Below are 27,688 nucleotides of genomic sequence, written 5' to 3'. Positions count from 1 at the left end.
CGTGTAAATGGTGAAAATACTGGACCGTTGCCACACTTTTCAAATGCTCCTCGTATTATCGACATTTTATAACCCTACTGTATATTACCATGCGATTTTAATTCCTTCTAAATTGAAACAATGTCAAACTTGTATACACAGTTAATGAACTATGACTGAGATAAAGCCATTTTGTCTGTATTATACACAACTGCATTTAGCCACAGATGAAAAGAGCGGAGTAACAGATGACAATTTAGGTAGTTCACAGCCAAATTGTTAAATTTTGTTAACTTTTTTGTTTGGGTTTTAAGGCACACTGCCAACGACAAATGGTTACTTTTTCAAACACAAGGAAAACCGAACGTATACCAGCTTACATTATTTCAAGAGTGGGAGGACGGTTTGGTTGTATAATCGATATTTGACAGTTAAAGCACATGACAAAATTAAATCCTGAGCTGGGTTTCGAAGTCGGAGACCTTTAAAAAATGCTCACAGTGATAAAAATGAAAGCCCTGACGTAGAAAAGACTGCCCTTGTTGCTGATTACGCTTGATTTTCTTATGCAGTCAACTTTATTTGTAAATATGGAATCAGAAAAAATCACACAGAAAAAAACTAACGCAATTCTCGTAATTTATTTTTATTGAATACAGTTGACAACACTCATACATGCTAGAATAATAAGTTTTGTGATACGTTTAAGATTTGTTGCTACAGTTGATCAGTAAATAGGCTTTATAACTTAAGGATGAAAAATATAAAACACCTTTAGAGGTCATCTGTGAACACTTGCTTACTAAACATTTATTTGTCTTTCTACATAATACTACTTAATATATTCCTATAGCTGTGACAAGGAAGTAGGCGGTAAAAAGAGTTTGTTTTTTTAAGATTTATGCTTTCAGTTATTGAACGACACATTGTTTACAATTGTTTTAGAACACAATAACAAAACTGAACAATTCGCTTGGGACGTGTGAATATTGATAATAATTTAATCGCTAAAAACGTTTCATTTGTGAACTTTATTTTGTATTTCAGAGTTAATACAATAACAAGTGTATAGGATGGATGTCATGTTTTATACTGAGCGAAGCTTACATTGATATATATTTTAATGTAGACTAGCTCGAGCTCCTAGACTATGATATTTTTTCTAATTTTCATTTTCACAATTGTGAATGTAGCCAGTCCTATGTCCAATATCTTACGATGTTATTACAATCAGTTCTCAGAGCAAATCTCTAAAAAAGACTGGCATTTGTCACTTTTACATAAAATAAAAGAAAAATCACAAAAGTTGAAATTTATGGCACATTCTTTATTATCAGTCTAGTGGCTAGTCTAATTTTAATGTTACCAACAAAATGGTATGAATATGTTATGTAATATAGTTCAGGCTGTACCTCAAATTAGATATACGGCTAGCAACATATTATAAAAGCTCATGAAAAATTAATTACAAATCAAATAATATTGACAAAACGTCCTATTATGAAAAGCAACGAAACATACAAAAATATCAGCAAAGACTTGTGTTTTTTTTGCTGTCAAAATCCCTATGAAAAGGGAAAAATCTAAGCGGATGAGTTAACAAAAATGGTAACAAAACAATCACACCACCAATAACCTACACTGAAATTAGTGACTACTCATTCAGTTGAAAATGGTTTGAAAGATCCAGATGTACCATGTCTCTCAATCTGACTAAAGTACATCTCCTATCACGCTACGCATAGGATCTGATAACGAGCTATTGATGGCCTCGTTCTGACAACCCTTCCGCTAGCCAATCAAAAGCTAACTTACAACATTCTGCAAGCTTTAAAAAGCCTTGGTTTTTGATATCAACATTTTTTATGTTGAAAAATGTCAGATAGCCGGTTAGCTCAGTCGGCTGGGCACTTGCTCTGTAAGCGAGAGGTCCCGGGTTCGAGCCCTGGATTAACTGCACATTTTTCTTACTCTTTGACATTCGAACAAGTTGTCTGATTGGTTCAAACAAAAATAGATTTGCGAAAATAAAAATAGCAATATTGGAAATCCAAAATATACAGAAGACGGATGCGAATGGGTCGTTTTCAGATCTTCGTTTAGAAGATCAAGTACTTTAGTCAGATTGCATGTCTCACTGCTACATGATTTGTTACACCTGAATTATAGTGACAATTGTGATATTTCAGTCTCTTTATCTAGTTTACTATGACCTAATTCTGAATTATAATTCTAACTTCCAATATTTCATTCATTACTGCATGTTCTATATGTATAATTACTTTTTATGGAAAATAACCTTAATGGTAATCATTTATTATATCTCGAACAACATAGTAAGTAATGTTGCGAGCATCTTTTTCTGGGTCATATAATTGTCGTGTAAACACTTAATATCTTATTCATAGTATGCACACCCACATGTCTTGTTAAATCTATTTCCTATGACAGACATGTTCAACATAATTATGGCAATTAATCTTACATTCAGTCATGCTTATATAGTTCATAGTGACATATTATACATGATATTGCATAATCAGTTTGATAAAGTAAATCTAACTATTCGATAAGCAACACGCATACGGGATGAGGGCGGGTATTTTTCGATTTTCAGCGTTATCATAAGAAGTCAATAGTCTTATTAATTGCGCCGCAAACACTAGGATATTTGATATATGTGGTCTGTTGTTTACTTACGTAATAACTGCCCCCTCTACAAAGTATTACTTAATAATCAATTGAAATCAAAACATTGCCGTAAGAAGAAAACGATGTATAATTTTAGTCGGAAAAGTTTTCTATAAATTCTTACGTTCCGATTAAACAATTACATAACATTGAAATGCTATTTAAAGTTTAATTAAAATCTATTGTACCACTATTTCCATATCAGTATAGTTTTTAACGTGTATGTTAAGTTAGTGTAACTTGACTTACACGATTTGATGGAACTTACTTAAACCTTGTGTACATTCTAACCACATTCGTTTAAAGGTTTTTTTCCTGATTTACGGACTGTTTTACTCGCCGGGAGATATAAATATCATTTTTTGTCTTTCTTAAAGATTACGTATACAGAAGTCAGAATAAAAATAAAAAAGTCGTATAGTTAGTATTAGTACAACACTACACAAACCATTTTCACATATATTTGCATGCATTAATCAAACTATTTGTAACGTTGCCTCGAATTATTCAAAACTAGAGCCAATTACGTTCAGTCCGAAATAAGTAACTGCATGTACAACTTTCTAAGTTATATTGAATAAGTTTCATTTTATGCCTTGAAATAAAGCATGTACTCTGGACAGGCTTGTGTGTCATGAAATATGATGAACATGCTTGGGTTGTCTACATCATTTGTTACAGAATCATATAACGCATGTGGTCCTCCGCTTGGCTTTGGTGGAGGTACTCTCATTCCCTTTTCTCCTTTGGCAAATTCCCCACTCAAGACTCGGCACAGGTACATCCTCTTTATACCGTTGCTATCAGGTCGCGAGTATGTATCTTGGCAGGAATAACTGGTATTTATAGCAAAGTACACGCCATCACCAAACACGGTCGCTTAAATGACATAAAAAACAGATTATGTGCTTATGATGAATCATACGGGTATGTCTCTGGTTCAGTTGAAACTGAAAGTTTTAGTTATTCATAGTAGAGCATATCAATTGAAAAAGTGTGATCCGGCAGTATTCATTCTTAAAAAAACTCATAAATTCTGTAGTAATCTAAATATCGGGTATGAAGCTCAAAACTTTTATATTGAGTCTGTATTTTCCAAGTCTCTTAATCATAAATAAGAAAATGGATTAGACAACCAATCTCCTATGAGAATAATTTAATATTTGCGGACATATGCCACATGACAATTCTATAAAAGCGTTCTTGCCATCAAATTTGGTTGACCTATTATACACTTGATTGTCTTTGAGGTATTTATCATGTACTTCTTAGAATACCAGAATACAGATTCTGAACAATATTAAGAATTTTATAAAGTAAACTTACAATAAAATATACATGTTAACCATATGGATGTATAATAACTGTGAGTATTATATATTTACTGTTGTTGCTACCGATTTCGTTATATCCAAATGCTTACCATTTTTTCCGCAGTAACTGCGATTAAATCCATGAGCATTGATGCTATCAACAGGTTCGACACTCGTACCATGCCACAACTCTCTTTCATTTTTTGTATTCTTCGGGTTCTGTGTTTCTAATTGTTTCTTTTTCGACTGATATTGTTCCCAGAGTGTTTTGTTTTGAATCCGTTCAATCTTGAAGATATGATAATATATAAATGTTAATTTTAATAGATACTAGCATTTTAGTAAGAAACACGGACACGTTGAATATGGTTATTTAACTATGATTTTGATGTTTTATATTATGTTGTAATTCATTAATCTGGTATAATAATAATAATAATAATAATAATAATAATAATAATATGGAAAACATATGTAGGTTGTCACGGACTATGGTTAAATTCAACTTTTGCTGGAAATAAATCCTCTGACCTCTGAGTCAAATACAGTTTCAACCTTTTTACTTCAAGAATAGAATTCAATGACTGTGGAAAGGCCATTACTAAAGATAATTGTTTACTCTCCATTGAACATTATATATATTTCGTAACAGAAGTGAGTCGCCATTGTGAAATTGCCATATATAAAAATGACCTCTTGATTGCACAGCTTGTAAACGTCGTATGATACTACCTCTATTTATCAGTTCGCTCTCTCCATCTACTCAAAAACAAGGCATGAATTAACAGCTAAGTACAAATACCATTTTCTTTAAAAATTCAGACTGTTTACGAATCCATAAATATGAAATTTCAAAACAAGTGTACAGGATATTCCTTTTTGACCCATACATTACCTTTTGTACTGTAAACGATTTGTTTCCTAAAGACTTTTTAAACTTTGTCTCAATGCTAGTATATTCCGGAGTGCCTTGTTTAACAGTAACAACTCTTAGATTTCGACCTTGCATGTCATCCCATTCAGGTGGCGGCTCAAAGGTACCGATACCTTAAAATAATTTTTATAGTTGTTACGTTTCATGCCACAAGATAAGATATAAGCGAGTTTGCATACATGTTGTTCACACTATTCTCACTTATACATATAGCTATATGATATTTTACTTGTAATTGATTAAGGGTTTACACTACCCAGTTTGACTCTTTTATTGGTCATCTTCATGTTCTAAAAGTCGATGCTTATCTTTTCAATCTAGAAAGTTTGATATAAATACCTTTAACGAGGTCTCTTCGAATGACTTTAACTTTATCTCCTAAATTCTTCTCCGGATATTCTTCCATGCTTTCGAAATCAAGGATGTAGTCCTGTCCATCAATCCTATAAGTTATATAACTGTTATGTTCATATAAGTATCAGATTTTAGAGTTCTACACTAAGTGTCCTCAGAGAATTACATAACAATTTCATAATTGAATTTGCAAAAGCCGAACCTTTAAAATAGATGTACGTTTATCTAATATAACATATATTTTGCTTCATTTCAATTTAAACCCCGTGCCAGTGAATTTGCGCGTCTGTTACATAACTTATCACCAGCATCAATGTTATGTAGTATTCAAGTTTAGATTTACTTCAAAATCGAACATTCATAAAGCGGCTCATAAAAATCCTTTTTAGAAAATGTTCTATATTTGGTGAACATTCATAAAGCGGTCCATTAGAAAAGTCGTTTACAGGTCTTTCCCTTCTTGAGTTATGCACTGTATAAGAAACATTTGAACAAATTTAGCAAAAGGCGAGCCGATTATAATTCTTAGCTTGAAGAATATCCATGGCGTGCATAAAAAAAGTCGCGAAAATATCCCTCTCTATTCTTAGGTCTAGTGGCCATAATGTACTGTGAGGCAAAACAGTTTCATTTAAACACATTTGTGGAAGACTTACCAATGGTGCTTCTGACCAAGTTGTTTTATAACATCCGTCAAACGGTTCACGGGAGACATCGTTCAAAGAGTTTTGTAAATATTTAGGAACAGTGAAGCGATGTATATGAAAACTTAAAAAGGATGTTTCAGACCATGTTTGATGGAAATCTTTCAAGTGTTTCATGAGAAGAAGTCGTCTAAAAGCTGTTTTTATATTAATAGTTAAATCGGCTGGAATATGAGCGGCTGTCCTCTTTTAGTTGGACATCTGCCCTTTTTTCCGGGTGCAATCAAGGCAAAACGTACATATCCAAATAAGGATGCTTTTGACGCAGTTTGGTGATTATCCATCATGCGATTCATTAGAAAAAAGTCACGTTAGCTTTAGCTTTGACGCTCACTTTATGCAGTCAAGCGGTATCACTTTAACAAACTTGAGAGGATGCTACAGACACATTTTGGTAAATATCCTCACGTGGTTCATGAAAATATATTATTTCAACATTTTTCTTTTTTATTGGTAACCCGTAAATGCAGTCATGTGAAACAATTTTAGCCTCATGAAAAATGAAAATTTCACATGATTGTCACTTTAAAACGAATTAAAATAAAAAAATATTGCTGATATGTTTTTGAAGCACTGCTACATCTTTGCTCAACAGTGTCAATGTTTGGGTGGCCTTCTTTGTGCTGTGTAAGTCTTGTTGTGATTGTTGTACTGGGTTGTGTTTGTTGTGCTATATTTGTCCGAATGATTCTACTCTTACTTTAAGAATACATATTGTAGTCCGAAGAACGATATTTATTATATAATAAGTAAGTCTTTTACATAGATGTATACTTCTCTAGTCTGTACACGTGTTGTATATGGCATAACATGAGAAGCCATTGTGTCTTGATTCTTACAAACATGGATAGAAAGGAAATGTTACGTACATAAGGCTAATAAAACAAAGGTGAATATATAGGCAGTGTAACTAAAAATACAAACTTCAAGTAGGAACTACCTATTTTAGATATATGTGTAGCTAACTGCATCAAAATATGTAGACTGAAAAAATATTTTAGATATCATTTTCGGAAAAAAAAAGTTATTTAAGCTGAAAAAAATGATCCCGGGTAAAATATTTGGAAAAACTGGAGACAACTCCGCTTTGACTTTACTGTAGGCTAAGTTGCTATTGACCTACTACCCCATGCAAAACACTTTGTACCGCTATGCAGGGAAAAAGCATGCATAATTGCCACAAGGATTAGAAATCTGAATAGGAAACTGTGTAAAGTTTAAATAAATTAATGCCCTGGGGAAAGTGTGACATTTTCTGTGGTGAAATTTGTGAACAAACAAAGATTTGAAAAAGTCAAAACCCACAGAATTTCACAAGGTAAATCATGTTGAAAAGGCTACTGCTGGAAAGAGAACAATCTCTACTTCCCATATATAGGCGTCAAAGTATGGGAAAAACATCTAGAAATATGAGAAAATCAAAGAAATCAATTTCAGGACTGTTAGATGCATGACTGTCTTATCATGCATAGCATTTAACATAGATAGATTATTTTTCCATTGTATTGATATAACATGGACATGATTAAGATTAACGAACGGTGTTCACTAAACAATTTTACTATATAAACAGGTTATTTCCCTTGTGTAAAGAGGGCTTAGGGTAAGTCTCTAGAATATTCAATTTTAAAATGTGAATGGTTATATTTCACATATCAGGATTTGTTATGTGTCAGTATCCTTCAACCTTAAACATAGCATACGCCTGTAAACAATATATCACAGCGAAAACTTGTTCCAGAGTCACCATACTGCCGGTATCCTAATAAAGAGTTTATTGGTAGTAACGTAACTATACGTACAGAAACGTAACTATATCCTTCTTCTGTCTGTATGCAGTTTCGATTGCTAGATTGATATCCCTGTCGTACGGCTTCACTTCTTGGCCAGTATTAGTTACTTCAATGTAGAACCATTGTGCAATATTTTGCATTAATTCCATCCGTTCAGCATCTCGTATTAACCCTTAAAATGAAGACATACATGGCGTAAAAATAAAAAATAAAGTGAGCCGTGCCATGAGAAAACCAACATAGTGGCTTTGCGACCAGCATTAATCCAGACCAGCCTGCGCATCCGCGCAGTCTGGTCAGGATCCATGCTGTTCGCTAACAGTTTCTCCAATTCCAATAGGCTTTAAAAGCGAACAGCATGGAGCCTGACCAGACTGCGCGGATGCGCAGGCTGGTCTGGATCCATGCTGGTGGCACAACCACTATGTTGGTTTTCTCATGGCGCGGTTCAAGTATTCATCATACGTAAATTGTAGTGAATAGTAATACTTTTTTCAGGTAGTTCTACACATGTAGGTTATTTTTTCTTCTACGAATAATTCTATAACACTCTTGATTCTTTAAAGCACCATGATTAAACAAGTCAACTAATAAAACAGAAAATTTGCATTGTCATGCAAGTTGTCATTAAAACAGTACATGTATATGTAGGGATATGTACATGACGAATTATTCAATATAAACACAAAAATATAAACAGACAATGGTTAACAAATAAACATTGAGGGCAAAACAAACTAGTTACGCAGTTGGGAACTGCCTTTGAACGGTCAATGACAAAAAGACCAATAAAGCTTCTTACCCCGAAATTTTGTCAGATGCATGCATAACATTGCTAACTATTCCCGAAATCTGTATGATCCCTTTGTTCTTATTCATTGTCATCTCCACGTGATATTGCTTGGCAATACCATACATTTCCTGAACCTAACATTGAATGACAAATGGTTGTAATCATCACAAAATAAAGTTCGTATATTAAAGCAAACTAAAACTTGTCAAAGAGTGTTATCTATTAGCTAGAGATTTGGTCGTGTTACAGATGTCGCCGTTTGATACGTTAATGTGTCATATTGTGTGTGGTTATTAAAAGTGTTATCTTAAGGGTAACAAATGAAGTCAAAAGAGATTGGAAATATAAGGATTTACTTATAATAGTCATTCATCTGGACGCTTTAGCGCCTCACTCTTAGAAACTGTAAATATTATCCTTCAAACCTTTTTGGTATAATATCAATACTAAATTTCTTAGTAGAATGACAAAATAAAGGGTTATATTTGAGAGAATACATTCATGAAATCGGCATATAAAGTAGAGGACAATATACTTGAACATCTTCCAGCAGTGGTATAGCGTGGTCATCAATGGTTTTCATAAGTATTTCCTTCTCTAGTGAAGACTCAAGGTGTTGAATGACTTTTCTAATCACGTTATCACTGAACGCCATGATAGCAAAAGTAACAGAATTAAAGTCTGCTTCTCCTACTTCTTTCTTTACATCTTTGTGGCCTGATCCGGTCATGCCAAAAACATCTAAAGTATTGAAGTAACAGGATAACTGCCCAACACAAATATCAGCTCAATTTACGAACAAGTAACAAGAGCAATGTATAGGGAATAATCTGTTGTTATTCGGGAGAAAATATTTTACAGAAACGAATTCCTTAGATAACCACTTCGAGATTAAGTAATATTATACATGTGTATAATTATTCTTAGTCGTCCTTATTGTTATCTTAACAGGTTATCTTATGTTATGTTTAAATATGTTCCAAGTTCGATATTTATAAAACAAACTTCAAACACGCGTAAGAGATTTAGATACAGATTACATACATGTACAACATATTTTGGGCAATCTTTTAATAAGTATCACCTATGGACGGCTTGAATATAACGAGTTTTATTTAACATATTATTGACATATTATTTATTATTTCATTTGGACCGTAATCTTACTTTTAAATCCTTTCCACACATTCCCTGCAGCTTTTCCTAGCCAACTGTTTGAATCACTTGTATTTTCTGCGGCCTTCTGAAAGTCTGTCAACATTTCTTTTTGGAATATAACAAATCTTATATCCATCAGGTGTCTTGGCCGAGTGTTATCAGCAAAATCTCTGACAGCCTTGATCATGGCCGTCGCAGTTTCTGCCGAAACTGTATGATCGAGTGCTGTTGTAACATATAGAAACGTATATAGTGTGTGTACCTTAACTGGTGTACATGAAATGCTTTGAAAGTGTTCCTGGTATTCTCTAACAACTTACAGCAAGAAAATAACTTCAAATACTTTACTTTTATCAGAGTCGAATTCTACATACCTGATTAAAGACTTAACAACACGTGGTTACTAGTTTGACCTAACATATTTATAAAAATCTTACTGGGCTGTTTGTCAAATTACTAAGATATTTATGTATAAAGTGTTGGCATAATTAATTTTTAACTAGCAAACTGAAGTGTTGTGGATTATACCTGTTCCTAAAGCAGGAAATGCAATACTTGTCATCATTTCATCATCCGCTTCCAATAAACATTTTTGCACTGTGCCCGTCAAATCGTTTGGATCTGTGACAACGTGAACTATGTTTTTACATGTCAGGCCAGGAGCTAGAGTCATAGCTATCTTCTTTGATTTCATTTCAATTTCTAAAATATTCAATACAGGTAGAATTAAAGCTGAAACTATTGCAATAACATACTGTACTGGCTTTTTACTGTTTTGACCACATTGTGTTATTAAATCGTATAGAATCGTTAAATCGTTTAGAAATTCATGATTCTGAAATATTTAATTTGAAAGCAAAAGTATGAATGGAAAATCTTAATCAAAAATGTTATAGCAGCTTCCCTCTTGTCGGTTATTTCATTTGGTAAAACGTGTGCCATGTACCGGTCAACCAAGAAAAGAAACAACGTCATGTTGCATATATTCCATTTTTAATCTGCTGTTTAAATATAAATCATTTTCACCTAATCTTTCTTCAGAAAATTTACAATGTAATCAAAAGCTTTATTTCTACAAATTACCTTTTTCTTTAGATGTACTTACTGTGGTTTTCTAGTTCCTCCCGGAGCGCATGTCCACCCTTTTCCAAAATAATCTTTGACACTTTACCTGGCGTCACATAAATAATCAAAATGTCTATCATTTATATTTACAATATTAACTCTTTTCTAAATAATTATACGCTCATGAATGTCAAGTAAATCTTAAATATTCTCAGTACACTGTAATCTTTTTGTTATTCATTAGTAAAACTTGTGTTGAGCTATACTTAAAGTATTTAAGGGGTCATATAATATATGTTATATAAAACTTATCATATCAAAGCAAATGTTGTTATATTGCTTTAAATATATAATAAACAAACATTCCGTTATGCACAAGGAATCGTATAACACTGAATTCATATATTTTTTTTTCTGTTTTTGATATATATAAGATAGACATGATAAAAATCTTTTGCTTCAGAATAGTTGCGATTTTTTCTACATCCCGAAAACATAAAAACAAATTTTGGCGCGCTAAAAGAATATTTCAAGTTGTGTTGTTATTTGTTCTATTTAACATTTTTCTAAACATGAATACAGTTTGATAAATACGATTCATGTTTTTTTTTTTTTAAAATCCATTGCATATTTACAAAGGTATAGAATTCAGCTAAAGTTAATTAAAACCAACAATTCGGATACTGATGTTTCAGTTTTAGATTTACATCTCTCTATTTATGACGATATTGTACATACCAAAATTTATGACAAGAGAGATGATTTTAATTTCAGTACTGTAAATTTTCCCCATTTGGATGGGGATGTACCTCAGGATACATCTTATGGGGTATATATTTCTCAGTTAATTCGGTTTCTAGAGAGTGTAGTCATGTCAAGGAGTTCAATGAACGCAATCAATATATAACAAATAAACTTCTTCAATAAGGCTACCGTTATTGCAAATTGCGTAAATATTTTGCTAAATTTTACTATCGTTATTCTGATTTAGTTTTAAAATCCAATAGAAATTTAAAGACACTTCTGCGCGAAGGTATTTCTTAACCCGTTTTTTATGGGGTTGTGGTTTACAAACTTCGTAAGATCTTGGGTCATGGTAATTTACTGTATTTGGTAAAATTATAAAACGTTTTATAAAAAGAGGTTACGACCCAACTGTTTTGAGACAAGCCGCATGTTTGGTGTTCAAACCGTTTACAATTGGACACTACGCTTCCCCCTTTGACTGTGTCAGACGAAAGAGGGGAAGGACTCTATGATAGGCAGTTCATAAATCCTACCAGGACTGAACTGTTTTGATATCTGTCCTCTGGCCTGTTTCGTTGGGCCCTTAACGGTGTTTCTCTTGTTGTTCTGTCTTGAAAAGACATTGAGTTCATGTGTTTTTGCTTCTTAAGGTTTGCATTTTATATATTTATACACGAGCATTTTTGTGCTTTACATGCCGTGCCTTTTTGTTTCCATTACGTGTGATAAAGATTCACCTGGCGGGGATTACTTTTATTTACACTGTCCCGTATCTTTGAAACATGGTGGGGTTAAGAGTGAGGTTGGGTGCGCACCATAAACCGGTTTAAGCTCCCCAGTGGTGTTTTTGCCACGGACCGTTTCAAGGCGGTGCCCCACTGTATTCCTTTGTTTGCTGAGCTTCATTTTGTCCTGTGTGTGAGTGTTTGTGAGTGGTGTGCACGTCTACGTGCTTTGGGTTTCGATTTGTGGAGGCTACGTGTTTGGTGCATGGCATTCCCTGTTTGATATTTGTCTTTGTTTTTTTCATTGTTAATGGCGATATAGCTTGCAGAATATTTACCTATTGAGAGATTTAAGTCTTGATTTGTACTGTTTACGATACAGTCGGCATCTTCTGAAATCAAGTCTCCTTGTCGTACAGTCACTGTTATATTTCCAAATGTATAAGTACCGTTGGTAGACTGAACTCCAGGTCTGGTTTCGTGTGGTATAACATCATATCCTAAGTCACCGGTATCGGTATCTTGATTTTTTAAAATAAATTACACTGCTGTATACATGTATAAAATATACAATTCTTCCATTCAAATTAAATACAATCAGAATATTAGAAAACACAATGACAGAGGCTTAACCTCCTCATGCTTAACCTCCAAAACATAATAGCGCAGTTTCATACCTTGGCTTATTTCATTCTGTATTTTTTTAACAAATACCTCCAAAAGTTTTGGAGTTATGCTCAAGACAAACTTTATGACTAAATCAAAAAGGGAGATAATTTAAAATGTAGGCAAGTTAGAGTAACGGTGTTTGTACTCTACAATTTCTTTCGATGATATCCGTTATTTTGCGAAGCTTCAATAATATTCTTCCAATAGGTTTAGAGATTTATGCGTAAATTATAGAAAAGGAGATATTAAAAAGAATAGGCAAAATAGATGTATGGTTCTTTTATACTGCAATTTCCCATAATTGCCTCTGTCGTGGTGTTAAGTGTTTGGCCTTCTGCTCCAGAAAAATGTCTGACGGACGCAAGGACTAATGAGCAGACGGAGACTATTTCCATATCACATTCGCCTTTCGGCGGGGGCGGAAACAAAGTATTATCTAATATATGACCTACCCGGTTGTATGCTATTCATTTATAATAATTTTTAATTTATCGTGCAATGTATCTGGAGTATTTAAATCTTAACATTATAATTTGAATCATAAAGCAAACATGAAATTTCAGTTGTCCTTTTAAAGAACAACCCTAGCTGACCTAGATTTGTCTTTGGCGGTTTTGCATCCTGTAGTCGTAACTGTTCATTTTCGAAGGCCTAAAATTGAAATGACGTATCTGTTTATAACTCGTATTTAAAATGAAAATAACTTAGATTATTCTACATGATTTCAAATGGATAACTCTACCCTAGTCCTGCCAGAGGTTAACAAATACAATGCTTTCAAAGGTATGTGAGAACGACTATTTACGTGTTATTTATTAAAGTATTTTGCTGCACTTTGATTAGATGCGAACCTGATAACGGTATTATTCATATCATCTAGTACGATAACCGTGACCTTGAAAATCACAAAAACACAGGCAAATACATGTTTACTGGACCCTTGATCTGAAAATCACTAAAATGTCTCATTAGACGAATCGAGTTGACGATTTGTAAAGCACAATGAGCGTAAGTTTTATTATTTCGGTACAAAGTACTCTACCAGTTTATAGATATTATGGAAAGCAAAAATGAAACTAAACAAATATAATAAATGCATAAATTCTACATTACCGAAATAGTTTCTTTATCCATATGATAAACAACGAACTTGACATCTCTTATACTTGACCGTGGATTCGTTCTACTAAATACTGAAACGGCGTTAAACATCTCTCTGGCTACGATATGTCGTGGATAACCAAGATTGCCTGTACCAACAGCCGGAAACACGATACTTGTGTAACCGTTGTTTTGAGCCTCGGTCAAACAGTTATACACCAGTTTATAGATCGCCTAAAAGCAAAACAAATTTAGTCTCTATGATTTTGTATAGCTCTTGTATTTATAAAAAAATATAATTGGATCCCTTGGCATTAAAATATTCTTTTGGGTTAAAAGTCGCACCGACACAATTATTGGTCATATGGCGACTCTTCAGCTTTAATGGTGGAAGAAGACCTCTGGTGCTCTTCCGTGCATTATTTCATCACGAGAGGGCACATGGGTGGAACTGCCGAACTTCCTCAAGACAGCTGGACGGCTTGCTCACATGGAGAATTCAACGCCCGGAGTGAGGCTCGAACATCGTTGAGGGGCAAGTGATTAGAATTCAGCGTCCTTAACCACTATACTCAGTATAGCGCAGTTTTCAATAATTTAGTGCTCTATTTATGAAAAAAAAACTTATTTATATCAGATATACATTAGATTTTATTCTGATATAAGATTAAATACAATGCAATCAGTAAACAAATACATTAACATTTGCAATGGCGCTAACCTCTTCACCGGCTTTTGACTTCTTAGCATTATAATTAGACAACGCTGTGTGTATAACAATGCTACACGCTAGTTTATGTCCCCCTGTAACAGCTAAGTCAAGTTTTTTCAGTCCATCTGGATATTTCGATTTCACTTTGTTTTGCAGTTCTTTACCAGCAGCGTTTAGTAATGTAAGAGAGACAGTTCGTTCCTTAAATCAAGGTTAAAAGCCGTCGTATTCACAATTACATCAGCCTGTAAATGATAAATAAATATACCCATTTCTGCATAATTTTAAAGTTGTAGAGGTCTGTATTCGTAGCATCCTTCAACATTGGTAACATATGCTTTTATCTTCATAACGTTTAGTAAAGGAATACACACAGCTGTGTTGAAGTTTCTTAAGAACAGAAATATACATTAACTTACAATCTGATTTCCAGAAAACCTTTGTTATTGAAATCTGTTACAGTGAAATATGTAAATATGCATATTTAATTTTTCTCATTAGCAGAGTGATAGAACTCCCAAACTCAGAAATATAATAATCTACTTCGACTTCCTTATTTTTTTATAAAGATAGTTTGGTAGCGAATGTTGACAACAACGGTAAATATTTTAATGAATTTTCATCAGCTTTAAGTCTTTAGTATGGTTGTTGTTTTCTCGAAAGGAAAAATGTGTAAATAATCAAATCTTCGGAAATGTCTTATTTGAATCTTAAGGAATACTTTAAAGAAATGCACATCATATGCAGTTAACAGTTGAAACAAAAACTAATCTAAAACACTTACTTTTTGTTTTGCAATTTCTCCTTTAATCAAAGTAACAGAAATATTTCCGACAGCTACTGTGCCATCTTTATGTTGACATATTCCTGGAAACAAAATTGTAGGTAAAGGTATGTAACTCATTAATTTTCATACGAATTTGAAAGCCCAATTAGTGTGACGACTGACTTTGTTTGTATATTTATGAACAGCCAACATGTATTTAGGATGACAATTACAATTTACGAATAAAAAGATAAATCAGTACTTGTTCAGGCTTCATTAAAATTATAAAAGCACACGCAATTGTTTTGAACCATAACCTAACATGTTTTGAGAAAACTGTTGCAACTTTCCAGTAAGAAGACCAAAAAGAAACATAAACCGTAACCACGCAAATTATATCATAGTGGTTTAATGTTATCTGTTCATCAGGAGTAATGAAATGTTCCAAGCCCACTGGCAGACTTAAGCGGAAATATTGATGCATCTGAATTACGAGAAAATATTGCAAAACCGAGTCCACGTACGTGGAAGTTTTTTTATGCCCAACACACCACAATTTTGTATGTCATTTGTGATATAAACTATAAGATGCAATGGAAGTATGGAACGCAACTGTGAAAGCCATAAAACAACAGAATTGGTTTAAACTAATCTATTCACGAGAGGTAATGAAATGCTCAACACCTAGCACCTACTGAAGCAGACTTTATATATAACGTTTTGAAAAATACATTTGTTTACCTTGAAGTGTAACAAATGTTGAAGACTGAGCATTGTTCTCGCTGTAAATCTTTAAAGGAGATGGGATCTCAGCATCACTCATCATCACATTGCTTCTCCCGAATGTTTGCATAAGAGCATGTGTAAAGCCTTCTACATTTTTCGTATTCATATCGCTAAGATATACCTCAGTCACAGAACTATCTTGATACTCTAGAAAAACTTTTCTGAGCGCGCTTACAATGCAGGTAGTACTTATATCAACTGGAAACCTAAAACAACGGCAATTTTAAGGCCATAGACTGCTAGAGCTACGGAGAGAATTTGAATATGTATTTTGAATGTATATCAAATGTATTTTGTTTTGTTTTTGGGTTAACTAACCAGTGTTCCTAGATTCTGTACACGTACAAATCGTTTAGGAATAATGCATTAATTAATTCTTTATAATGTTTATCTTGAAAAAAAAACGAAGTTCAAAACTTTATTGTAAAAATTAAAAGTTGCCGTTCTGCCGTTGCCGTTTGGCCTGTGAACTAAATTTGATTGCCTTTGGATAAACGGAAACTACTTACGCTTTAGCTCCACATCCTATAGCAGGAATAGCGATAGAACTAACTTGTATTTTGGATGCCTCTTGTAAACATTTAATTACTGACGCCTCTAAGATCTTCTCTTTATCTTGGCCTTGCTTCCATTCTTGACTTTTGATATGTGCAATATGTTTTGCCTTGAGATTTCCACCGCGACCAATGAAAACATCGTCGTCTTGAAGCGCCCCATGGCTGCCAATAAAATAAGTCCATTCGTACTGAATAGACTTTCCCCCTAAAGGAAAGAATATATCTCTTATTATTAGAGACTTTAAGATGCAATTTTGAAAGAAGAATTGAATAAAACTCTAAATGAAGCAAATGAAATTACTTATATCCTTAAGTGAGGCCAATTCGTATCCACAGTGACACCAAAACGTTTTTTTTTTCAGTCACCCTACACACCTGACTCGTGAAAGGAAGTTTGGCATGTCTTCTGGAGAATGACTATATACTGTTACTTCGACGTGAACAGAAAAAGCTTAAATGTTATCATTCAAAAACATAACATAACTTTGGTATGCACACAGCGAGCCTAAAATAGTATCATTCATATCACGCAACTCTTAATGACGAAACAAGCCTTAAATTGATAGAGTATACCAAAATGTTTCCGTCGCCGCATTTTAACACTTGTGTTTACTATGTTTTCAATGACATACCTTTTGAAATTATGGCCTTCCCTAGTCCACCAACAAATCGCAGACCTTTATCTGATGGGTTTATAATCATATCGACTTCTAGTTCTGTCATGTCTCCTTGCCAAGCACATATACTTCGTGTGTCAAATACTCTACAGCTTGCTTGTACGCCTGATCCGTGTATCTTTTCTGTCATCTGCTTAAATGCTTCATCGCCTTCAACTACAATGTCACACGATAGGTTGTTTTCTATTATGTTAATGCTATCTTTTCCTTTTGATGATCTAACATGTTCGACGATTCCAGGCTTTGAAATTGTGTGTTGTTTCTGCTTTATAAACGAAAGAAGTTTGAATAAATGAGTGTATGCATCTTGGACTCCTTTGTTTAATCCACGGACTTCAAAGCCGCCATACTGTTCAAGAATGTTACTTTAACAAAATACTGATTGAGACTTTTTTCAATTTCTTCTACCTTAGGTCTGTAATACTTTTCTATTAGACGATGTGCTTGTTTGGAATAGATCATCCTCTTTCTGACGACAGTATGTGACTCCAGAAAACTCTTTAAATCTTTGAGAACCATTTTCATTATATCAGAAGTACAGCACAACTTGACATTATGTAAGCCGTCATCCACCTTTATCAGTACCTTTCCCGGGTAGAGCGAACTTATCTCATCGACTTTCCGTTTCCACTTTTCTGTTGAGATGTATAATTTCCTCAAGGACTGATTCTCTAATTATTCGTTCACCCTGTTCATACATCTTCTGCACTGTACAACAAATGTCAAGAGCAGTGTCAGAAACTTCCCAAACGGCAATTATTCCATCCGCTTTCAGTTGATGTTGTATGAACTCTATTGTTTCCTCATTTTTATAAAGAGTCGCCGACAGCTTTGGAACATTTTGTACTCGCCCTGATGTAAAAGAGGACCTCGTTTCAAATATTTTGAGCTTTGCTCCCTGGACACTACCTATCATACCTTCAAAAAGAATTTCACACTTTTCAGCATTGACATGAACATTTAAGTCTTGAAAATTGTTTTCAAGGGCCTGTGAAAATCTCTGTGCTTCTAAGAGCTTTAGTTCGACTGGTTTAAGGTTTGTCAATGTATCTTTAACTTTGTGGCGTTCTTTTTCTTCTTGTTCTATAATTTGGTTGATGCTGCTCTCTACCGTTTCTTTCAAATTATCCGCTTCCTCTTTTTGCCCAACAATAATTATTGTTCTTTGTTCATTTTCAATTATAATGGCAACGTTTGACGGGTTTGTGATATTTACTGTTTTGAGAAATTCTATTACCTTTTCCTTGATATCATGTAAGACTTCCACTCGATGAAATACGAAACCATCCATGTGGCTAATGAATCTAGAATGAGCTTGTTTTCCCCAGTCTTTTGCAATTTTAAAGCAACCTTTCACATCTGTAGATAGCGTACATATTAGCTGAACATTTTGAGTGTTACCCGATGGCCACTTAATGTCAACATAGTGCTTACACAGTTCTCTTTCAATTGCCTTTCTTTTGTCTTCAGAATTTGCTACAAATTTTACCTTGTATAAGTTGATATTTTGCACTTCAATCGGACGTGGTATTTGGAGTGTTCTCTCTTTTTCCCCTTCGGCACGGCCTAAAGCACGCTGGAAACATTTCACGTCAAGTATTTTGCCTCTTAACTCATGACGCTGTTTAACAACATTCCCAATAACTTAAATGGAAAGTAAAAATCTTTGAATTTGCTTTGAAATGTTTGTGTATATGTAACAAAGGCTAAATTACATAATTCACTTGGAACACCTACTCCCTGTACTCATATTACGACATTTTATATGGTATTTTATCAATATTATGGATTTACATAATGCAGAGGAATATGTTCATACCACCTGAACCATACGCATACTCATAAAATTGATCATCCATTCCACGATCTAGAATTTCATTCAAGACTTACGTTTTAAGATTAGGTTCATGTATTTTCTTAATTATAACATTTCTAAGCTAAACTTTGTATTTATGGTTACTTTCTCTTAATATAAAGCATCATTTACCTTTGTAGTCTTCAAAATAAACTAAACAGCTTTCGTCAGTCTCGTTCATCACTATTTTATCTATACATCCACCTCCGTTTTTTTTTGGTGTTCTCAAAATAGAACAAAATCATGTCTTTAGACGTTTGGGATGGCAGGTTTGATACCAAAATACAGTTAGATACGTGTACTCTAGAAACAGTCAAACAAGCTCCCTCTAATTTTCTTTCGTGACATGCTTTTTCTATTGTTTTAAAATCTGTAAACGAATAAAATATCATTTTGTCGTTTTGTAGCAATTAACAGCTAATTTTGTTTATTTTACAACCAGATATTGTAAATGACACGTACAGAAATTTGAAAAATATTTTGAAAAACTAGAAATTGTGCCCATATGACACACATACTGTGATCTGACCACTGTGCAAAACCTATCAAGGGCCGTAACTGCACTACACGTATTCACAGAACAAATCCTCTTCATGGTCATCTGCACATTAAGCTTGTTCATCCGTGAAAGTTTGAGACAAATCAGGCAAATAGTGTGGGAGAAGTTGGACACAGAAAATATTTCTCCATATTCTATGTAACACTATCAAAGGAACATAACTGTGGTAAAAATAGTCACAGAAAAATTCTTTCCTTTATGGTCAACTACCCATCAAACTTATTGATTTGTGAAAGTTTGAAGCAAATCAGGCTAATAGTATGGGAGGAGTTGGACACACAACATTGCGGGACAGCAGCAACGCTATATGCTCACCCCCCCCCCCCCCCGTCTCAAACACAAACAAACACACACATAAATGTGCGGGAGACTAAAATTCCTTTGTGGTTTGAATTGTGTGTGAGAACGCTAATGTCTGTATCGTACAACTTACAAGCTTCAGTAATGAAAATTAACGATATTTTAACAAACCTAGCTTGTTCTTTACTGTAACTAAGACTGTGTCTTCCTCTTCTTCATGATAGTCAATGCTGATAGGTTCCACACCAGCTCTTGCTTCGAGAAAGAGTATCAGTGCATCCTTTGTAGTTGTGCTTTTCAGACCTTTTATCAATATTTTGTTGTCGTAATACGGCAGAGGATTGTGCAGACTTACACGTAACGACTTTCCCTGTAGCGTCTGATCTTTCTCAACAACCCGTTTTGCAACTATAAAAAGCAGGGGTAAACTACTAGCAAAATGTAAGCATAAATAAAAATATTCATTTTGTGAAGAAAAATGCAACAGGCCTGACTAGAAGTAAAACATAACGTGCATGAAAAAATTCACACATTAAAATTTTAATTCCTATCACTACATTATAACTCTGACACATGTTTGTCTTTAGTTTTGTTTATGTCGTCGAGAAGAAGATAGTGCTTTTTTTCATTTGATTTATATCATTATTTATAAATATTAAAGATCGTACCTCTATTGCTGGCAAAATGGACATAAACCATGCTATTATCATCTTCATCAGATGATAATGACTCGATCTGACCACCACCAGAATGGCGTTCACTCTCGAAGTAAAATGAAAGAGTTTCTCTTTTTATATCTTTTGTGACTCCTCTAACTCTGACAGTACTGCTCGGTATATCTGCTGAATTATCAACCAACGGCTGTGCCTTTTCTTTCATCAATTTTACCGTTAGTTCTTGCCTGCTGTGATCAGTATTAACAACTCTTCTTGCAACTGTTAACGAGAAATATGTGAGTGATGTGTCAGTTTATACAGCTTATGGGCTTTACCCCGAAAAGAACGTCTTATTCGGCAACATTTTTATATTATTATCATCCCATCAAAACCAACTCTGACTCCCTAGGAAAACTCTAGGTACAGATGAAATATTCAAATGTTTAGTAATAAAAATGCTGATTATCGTTTAACGTTTCACGTTCCATTTTAAGTACTTACTGACCTCGTATCTAAGTTATTGAATGTCTCTAATATGTTCGGGGCGAGGATTCTAATCAATTTAAACACCATACTGCGTAAAAGGAAGTTCAAAGCTAGTACAACTATGTCAGTCTGTTAAGGCCATACCAAATTGATATGTCGTTCGTCGGAACTACCGCATCAATAATTTCATTCCCGAGAAAAAAAAATAAAAATTACCCGCCCGCACGTACATAAAAATCTCCGAAAAAAAAATTGTTTTTTTCGATTACGCGGTCCGGAATAATAACGGCAAAACAGGTTTTATTGCTGTTTTAATGCGTCAAAGTGATATTGATCGGATTTCATGCATCCGTATGATCCAAACTCAAAAAGTCAGGAATTATGGTGTTGTTCATTATTTGTTTTAAATCTGGAGTGTCTGTGTGGCCTTCGATGCGCCGGTAGGTAATGAAATAGGCACATTCTACTTTTGTTCAATACAGTGAAAAGAACGAAGCCCGACTTGTAAGACGTGCACGGGGATGCAGTTAAAAATATTTGGAAATATTGTTCAGATGTAAAGTTTTCAAACCATTTGTTATCAGTTGTTTAATTCAGCATGTTAGATCTAGAGCCCAAAGCTGAGGCCAACTACTATCTTAAAAAATATTTGTTCACAGATCCTGACCGACCTATCACATTGTCTCGGCCCAAATCTTTTTGAACGTAACTTCTTTAGTACAGCAGTCAGATATTCTATCAAAACGCATTTAGTCAATTTAAAAATTGTTTAGCTTTTCAAACAAGTAGTGTTGATATGAAAATAATTTCAAACAAAATATGTCCTTTTGTAACCCCAGTTTTGCCTGTTTGTACACATGATGCCAGGATGTATTTAAAATTGGCTGTAAATTGATTGAACGAAAGAAACTGAAAAAAAACCCAGACTTCCCCAACTCTAAATTTCAAGTTCAGTCAAAGCACAACAAACAACACTTTTAAGGTTGGCCATATTGGGATCATTCTTTGTCCGTCTGTTATTATTTTTGCCTGAAATGAATCTCTACCACAAAAGCTTAAGCTAGCCTGATCATGATCTGTTAAGAAATTATTCCAAAGGGATTCGAGCAATGTTGAAGCATCTGTATGCCCAACTCCGTTTGGTCACACTGGTCAAGTGGTTTATTACTTCCCCTGTCACCTCTATGGGTTGGAGTTCCACTAGGGGCACAAATTTGTTCATGTGTGAAAGCCATCTAACTGTGTTTCAGAAGAAATGTTATTCCACACAATCATGTGCCTGTTTTGTCTTAAATATTCCTCATCCTTTGCCATTAAATAGGCACGTCTTCAGATTAATGTAGAAAAATCAAAATTAAAAATAAGACACTCATTTCTTAGTAATTAAAATTACAAAATAAAAAAAATAAAGTGATTCAGTGAGTTTTGGCAAGAATTTATTTGCAAAATCATTCATGTAGTCTTTAAAACATATAGAAAAGCTATATACTGTGTTACCCACACTGTAAATGTTTGATTTCTGTGTTATTTCTAAAGAAATGTTAACTTTATATATAATCATAACCGCCTCCTCAAGGGTTCAAGGTGGGAAAAAAAATAAAAAAAGCCCGCTCGCTCCATGTAAAATCTACCCGCCTCTGAAAAAATCAAAATTGAGAAAAAAAAAATAAAATAAAAATTTCGCTCGCCCGCTCCTATTTTTTTTGAAAATTTTCCGAAGAACTATTAATCAATTTGGTATGGCCCTACGGAATGATCTAACGTTTGACAGTACAATAAACTCATTTCAGAATAAAACAGCACAACTCGATATAGAGCCAAGTAAAAACAGGAGAACTTGAAAGATACAAGTCGTTCTTTATAATATTTGAATGAATGTAGTACACAAGCTATATCGTGTCAATATAAAAGTGCCAAATGAAACCAACCCTCCTCGCTTTCGAATGTAAAATATGCAATATCTCTTTTACAACATGAATCAACAATAGTCCCTCCACCAGAACGTCTCATATTCCTAAAATATAGTCGCAGTTTGTCCATTTCCTTCTCTATATCAGATGATCCAGTCACTTCTATTGTACAGAATGTTTCTTTCTTTTCACTATAGGCTTCAACCAATATTGTTTTCTCTTTCATCTTTAGCTCCTTGTGTTTCAAAATCGTGTCTGCAGCTAAATGTAATAAATGCATATTTAAGATTTAGTCCTCGTACTAAAAAGCCTCAGTAGATCCAGGATTCATTTGCTTAATAAACATAATGTTTTGGAATTCTAAATTTACATAAATAGTACATCATTTTAATGTTATCAATAAATAGATTAAGGAAGGGAATATGTATTAGGTAGCTTTTTACTTTTTTTATAATAGGTAACTACATAAAATAATACTACACCTATCTGTTCAGTAAATTCCACAACAGCTGATTCATCTTCAGAATCTATGTTGACTTTTTCTACGTGAATGTCTGTTGACTCGGCCATGTCTTCTAGATACAATGCAATAAACTCTTTATCAATATTTTTCGGTATATTTGACAGTAGTATCTTTCTTCGATTTTCCTCTCCTGCTCCAGATTTCTCCTCCGGTTCACAGAATGCTACACATAGTTCCTGGCCAGCCAAAGAGTGATCTTTCTTATTTACAACACGCTGTGCAACTAAATGGAAAATGACATATTACAAAAAGAGTAATATATGCATACTACAGTTGTTCCCAATAAGGGTAGCTTTTGTTTCATTAAAAATGCCATGCACATGAACTTGGCCAAATACATATGTGTACATTTAGATTATATTACAAGTGTTTTATTATATGATTTTTTTCTCTAGTATGTCAAAAGTGAACAATCAAAAGTGAATTTAATAAAGTCAAAAGCACTTCGAAATGAAATGTTACTCTGCAATGAAAGCAAACATGAGCGTAAACCAAGACGATGTCTTCACTTTTAATATAAATGGAAATAGAAGTCATTATTAAAATCTAGGCCAATGAAAATCAACATTACCTTCTCCAGATTCAAAAGTTATGCAAACCAAATCGTTTCTTGTTGTACATTTTAGGATATTTCCTCCTCCAGACCGTTTAGTGTTCTTGAAGTACATTTTCAATGCTTCCAAATTTCGCTCAATATTTGTAACTCCTATAACTTCTACCGTGCACTTTGGTTCGTCCTTGTACTTTTCTACCCCTAATGTACGTACATCAATCACGATCGGCTGATGTTATATAATCCATTCCACGGCTTTAAACCAAGGAAGCATGCATAAGTTTTGTGTTGTATTAAACATAATGCATTTAATTTCAATATAAATTTGATTTTTATTGATTTTGATTTTTTACTCGCCATTTACTTTTTCGCTTATATCTAAAAACACTGAAGTTATGTGTGTTTAATTAAGTGTACCTTAATACGTTTAGAAATACATTTATAACATTAAGATATAAAAAATATATTGAATCACGCATGGGAATACTTCAATTCATTTTACTGCCACATCCCGTGGACTAAAAGTCTAAAAATACACATTAGAGAGTTCTTTAGAAAACAAATTACTACCGTTTGTTAGGATAAAAAGGTGCAGATATTGATGTTTTACTAGAAAATGTTTAAATACAATGTAGCTAACAAATTTAGATAGTGCACGACAACGACTGTGTGGTGTTTATTTTGTTCTTTTTGTCGTTCCTTTTATCATTTCTTCCCTCAATAAAGTTTTCCGCCAGTTTGTCAATTATAGACATCTTAATGTATTTTTGACTTTTCAAAAATGGTTTGAAGTTAAATGAATGAATACTAAATATGCTGAGCATACGCTAAATTTGGTAGAGTAACAACGACGTGTTAACGTTTTTATTTAGTATATAAGGTGTTTTTATTTAGTATATAAGGTGATCCTTGGAAGAATAGAACCAAACAAAATCCACTTCTTAGTGTACAAAAAGAAGGGTAATAGCCTAACAGATAAAATTGATTAGTGTGAGTATTTCAAAAATATATATTTTACAATTATTTTTTATTCTCCTATAACCGTTTTTTTTCTTTTTGTTTCTTTCAAATGACTTGCCATTTTCTTTTTGCTCAATTTATATATCTTTCTCCAAAATGTCTTACATTCACTCTTCCAAAACTAAAGAATCTTCTTTTTCATTTTTTATGACAACAAAGAAATGCTGGTATATTTGAGGTCTATCAACGGCAACCAGACCGGTCATATGGAAAATAAAACTATGGACTGGCAATTTATATAAGGATTCATTTAAATAACGATTTATTACCTCTTGAATCATTCAGCTCTACAACAGCTTTGGAATGGTCATCACGTAATTCTACAGACGTCACATGCACTTCTTCAAACAAATCTTCAAGATACAGTGTCAAGTTCTCTCCTATCACTTCCGTTAACCCTGTTATAATAATCTTTCTCAATACACAGTCCTCTGTTTCAGACGTTTTGGTAACGCTTTTTAGGGACTTAAGAGTAACCTCTAGTTTCTGTCCCTTAGGCCATACCAAATTGATTAATAGTTCTTCGGAAAATTTTCAAAAAAAATAGGAGCGGGCGAGCGAAATTTTTATTTTATTTTTTTTTTCTCAATTTTGATTTTTTCAGAGGCGGGTAGATTTTACATGGAGCGAGCGGGCTTTTTTTATTTTTTTTCCCACCTTGAACCCTTGAGGAGGCGGTTATGATTATATATAAAGTTAACATTTCTTTAGAAATAACACAGAAATCAAACATTTACAGTGTGGGTAACACAGTATATAGCTTTTCTATATGTTTTAAAGACTACATGAATGATTTTGCAAATAAATTCTTGCCAAAACTCACTGAATCACTTTATTTTTTTTATTTTGTAATTTTAATTACTAAGAAATGAGTGTCTTATTTTTAATTTTGATTTTTCTACATTAATCTGAAGACGTGCCTATTTAATGGCAAAGGATGAGGAATATTTAAGACAAAACAGGCACATGATGTGTGGAATAACATTTCTTCTGAAACACAGTTAGATGGCTTTCACACATGAACAAATTTGTGCCCCTAGTGGAACTCCAACCCATAGAGGTGACAGGGGAAGTAATAAACCACTTGACCAGTGTGACCAAACGGAGTTGGGCATACAGATGCTTCAACATTGCTCGAATCCCTTTGGAATAATTTCTTAACAGATCATGATCAGGCTAGCTTAAGCTTTTGTGGTAGAGATTCATTTCAGGCAAAAATAATAACAGACGGACAAAGAATGATCCCAATATGGCCAACCTTAAAAGTGTTGTTTGTTGTGCTTTGACTGAACTTGAAATTTAGAGTTGGGGAAGTCTGGGTTTTTTTTCAGTTTCTTTCGTTCAATCAATTTACAGCCAATTTTAAATACATCCTGGCATCATGTGTACAAACAGGCAAAACTGGGGTTACAAAAGGACATATTTTGTTTGAAATTATTTTCATATCAACACTACTTGTTTGAAAAGCTAAACAATTTTTAAATTGACTAAATGCGTTTTGATAGAATATCTGACTGCTGTACTAAAGAAGTTACGTTCAAAAAGATTTGGGCCGAGACAATGTGATAGGTCGGTCAGGATCTGTGAACAAATATTTTTTTAAGATAGTAGTTGGCCTCAGCTTTGGGCTCTAGATCTAACATGCTGAATTAAACAACTGATAACGAATGGTTTGAAAACTTTACATCTGAACAATATTTCCAAATATTTTTAACTGCATCCCCGTGCACGTCTTACAAGTCGGGCTTCGTTCTTTTCACTGTATTGAACAAAAGTAGAATGTGCCTATTTCATTACCTACCGGCGCATCGAAGGCCACACAGACACTCCAGATTTAAAACAAATAATGAACAACACCATAATTCCTGACTTTTGAGTTTGGATCATACGGATGCATGAAATCCGATCAATATCACTTTGACGCATTAAAACAGCAATAAAACCTGTTTTGCCGTTATTATTCCGGACCGCGTAATCGAAAAAAACAATTTTTTTTTCGGAGATTTTTATGTACGTGCGGGCGGGTAATTTTTATTTTTTTTTCTCGGGAATGAAATTATTGATGCGGTAGTTCCGACGAACGACATATCAATTTGGTATGGCCTTAAAGGGCTAGATTCACTAACTATCAAAATTGGCCTAATATCAGAATAAATTGAAATTTTCAGCAAGTTATCAAAAATATATAAATTTTTGAAATCCGGGGTGATAAATAATATACATTTCCCAAAAATCTAAAAAAATAAAGTTTTTGGCATGGCTCTGAGTAAAGAAAAAACTCAATATAAAATGGGGGTATATG

The 27,688-nt window shown here is 33.8% G+C and overlaps 4 protein-coding genes across 4 annotated transcripts; all 4 read right to left on the bottom strand.

The window, feature by feature from the left end:
- Positions 1-616: 616 nt before the first annotated feature.
- Positions 617-7,940, bottom strand: LOC128559432 (protein mono-ADP-ribosyltransferase PARP15-like). Its single transcript, XM_053550976.1, has 5 exons — positions 7,778-7,940; positions 5,257-5,360; positions 4,879-5,030; positions 4,094-4,271; positions 617-3,549 (listed from the first exon to the last, which is right to left on the bottom strand). Exons 1-5 carry the CDS (start codon positions 7,915-7,917, stop codon positions 3,260-3,262), a joined length of 864 nt encoding a protein of 287 aa, XP_053406951.1. The 5' UTR covers positions 7,918-7,940; the 3' UTR covers positions 617-3,259.
- A 626-nt stretch (positions 7,941-8,566) lies between these two features.
- LOC123546665 (protein mono-ADP-ribosyltransferase PARP14-like) lies at positions 8,567-14,906 on the bottom strand. Its single transcript, XM_053550449.1, has 9 exons — positions 14,748-14,906; positions 14,039-14,260; positions 13,512-13,576; positions 12,595-12,779; positions 10,825-10,890; positions 10,248-10,421; positions 9,729-9,944; positions 9,097-9,302; positions 8,567-8,695 (listed from the first exon to the last, which is right to left on the bottom strand). Exons 2-9 carry the CDS (start codon positions 14,135-14,137, stop codon positions 8,567-8,569), a joined length of 1,140 nt encoding a protein of 379 aa, XP_053406424.1. The 5' UTR covers positions 14,138-14,260; positions 14,748-14,906.
- Positions 14,847-19,560, bottom strand: LOC128559228 (uncharacterized). Its single transcript, XM_053550448.1, has 7 exons — positions 19,512-19,560; positions 18,223-19,168; positions 17,480-17,889; positions 16,800-17,052; positions 16,246-16,496; positions 15,523-15,605; positions 14,847-14,983 (listed from the first exon to the last, which is right to left on the bottom strand). Exons 1-7 carry the CDS (start codon positions 19,558-19,560, stop codon positions 14,912-14,914), a joined length of 2,064 nt encoding a protein of 687 aa, XP_053406423.1. The 3' UTR covers positions 14,847-14,911.
- Positions 19,032-24,617, bottom strand: LOC123546022 (protein mono-ADP-ribosyltransferase PARP10-like). The gene is made up of 7 exons (XM_053550975.1): positions 24,385-24,617; positions 23,773-24,036; positions 23,309-23,551; positions 20,907-21,173; positions 20,410-20,646; positions 19,512-19,749; positions 19,032-19,168 (listed from the first exon to the last, which is right to left on the bottom strand). Exons 1-6 carry the CDS (start codon positions 24,479-24,481, stop codon positions 19,568-19,570), a joined length of 1,290 nt encoding a protein of 429 aa, XP_053406950.1. The 5' UTR covers positions 24,482-24,617; the 3' UTR covers positions 19,032-19,168; positions 19,512-19,567.
- Between the last annotated feature and the right edge of the window lie 3,071 nt (positions 24,618-27,688).

Source organism: Mercenaria mercenaria, chromosome 9, assembly GCF_021730395.1.
Source record: "Mercenaria mercenaria strain notata chromosome 9, MADL_Memer_1, whole genome shotgun sequence".
Lineage (NCBI taxonomy): Eukaryota > Metazoa > Mollusca > Bivalvia > Venerida > Veneridae > Mercenaria > Mercenaria mercenaria.
This window is presented reverse-complemented; position numbering and strand designations above follow the sequence as displayed.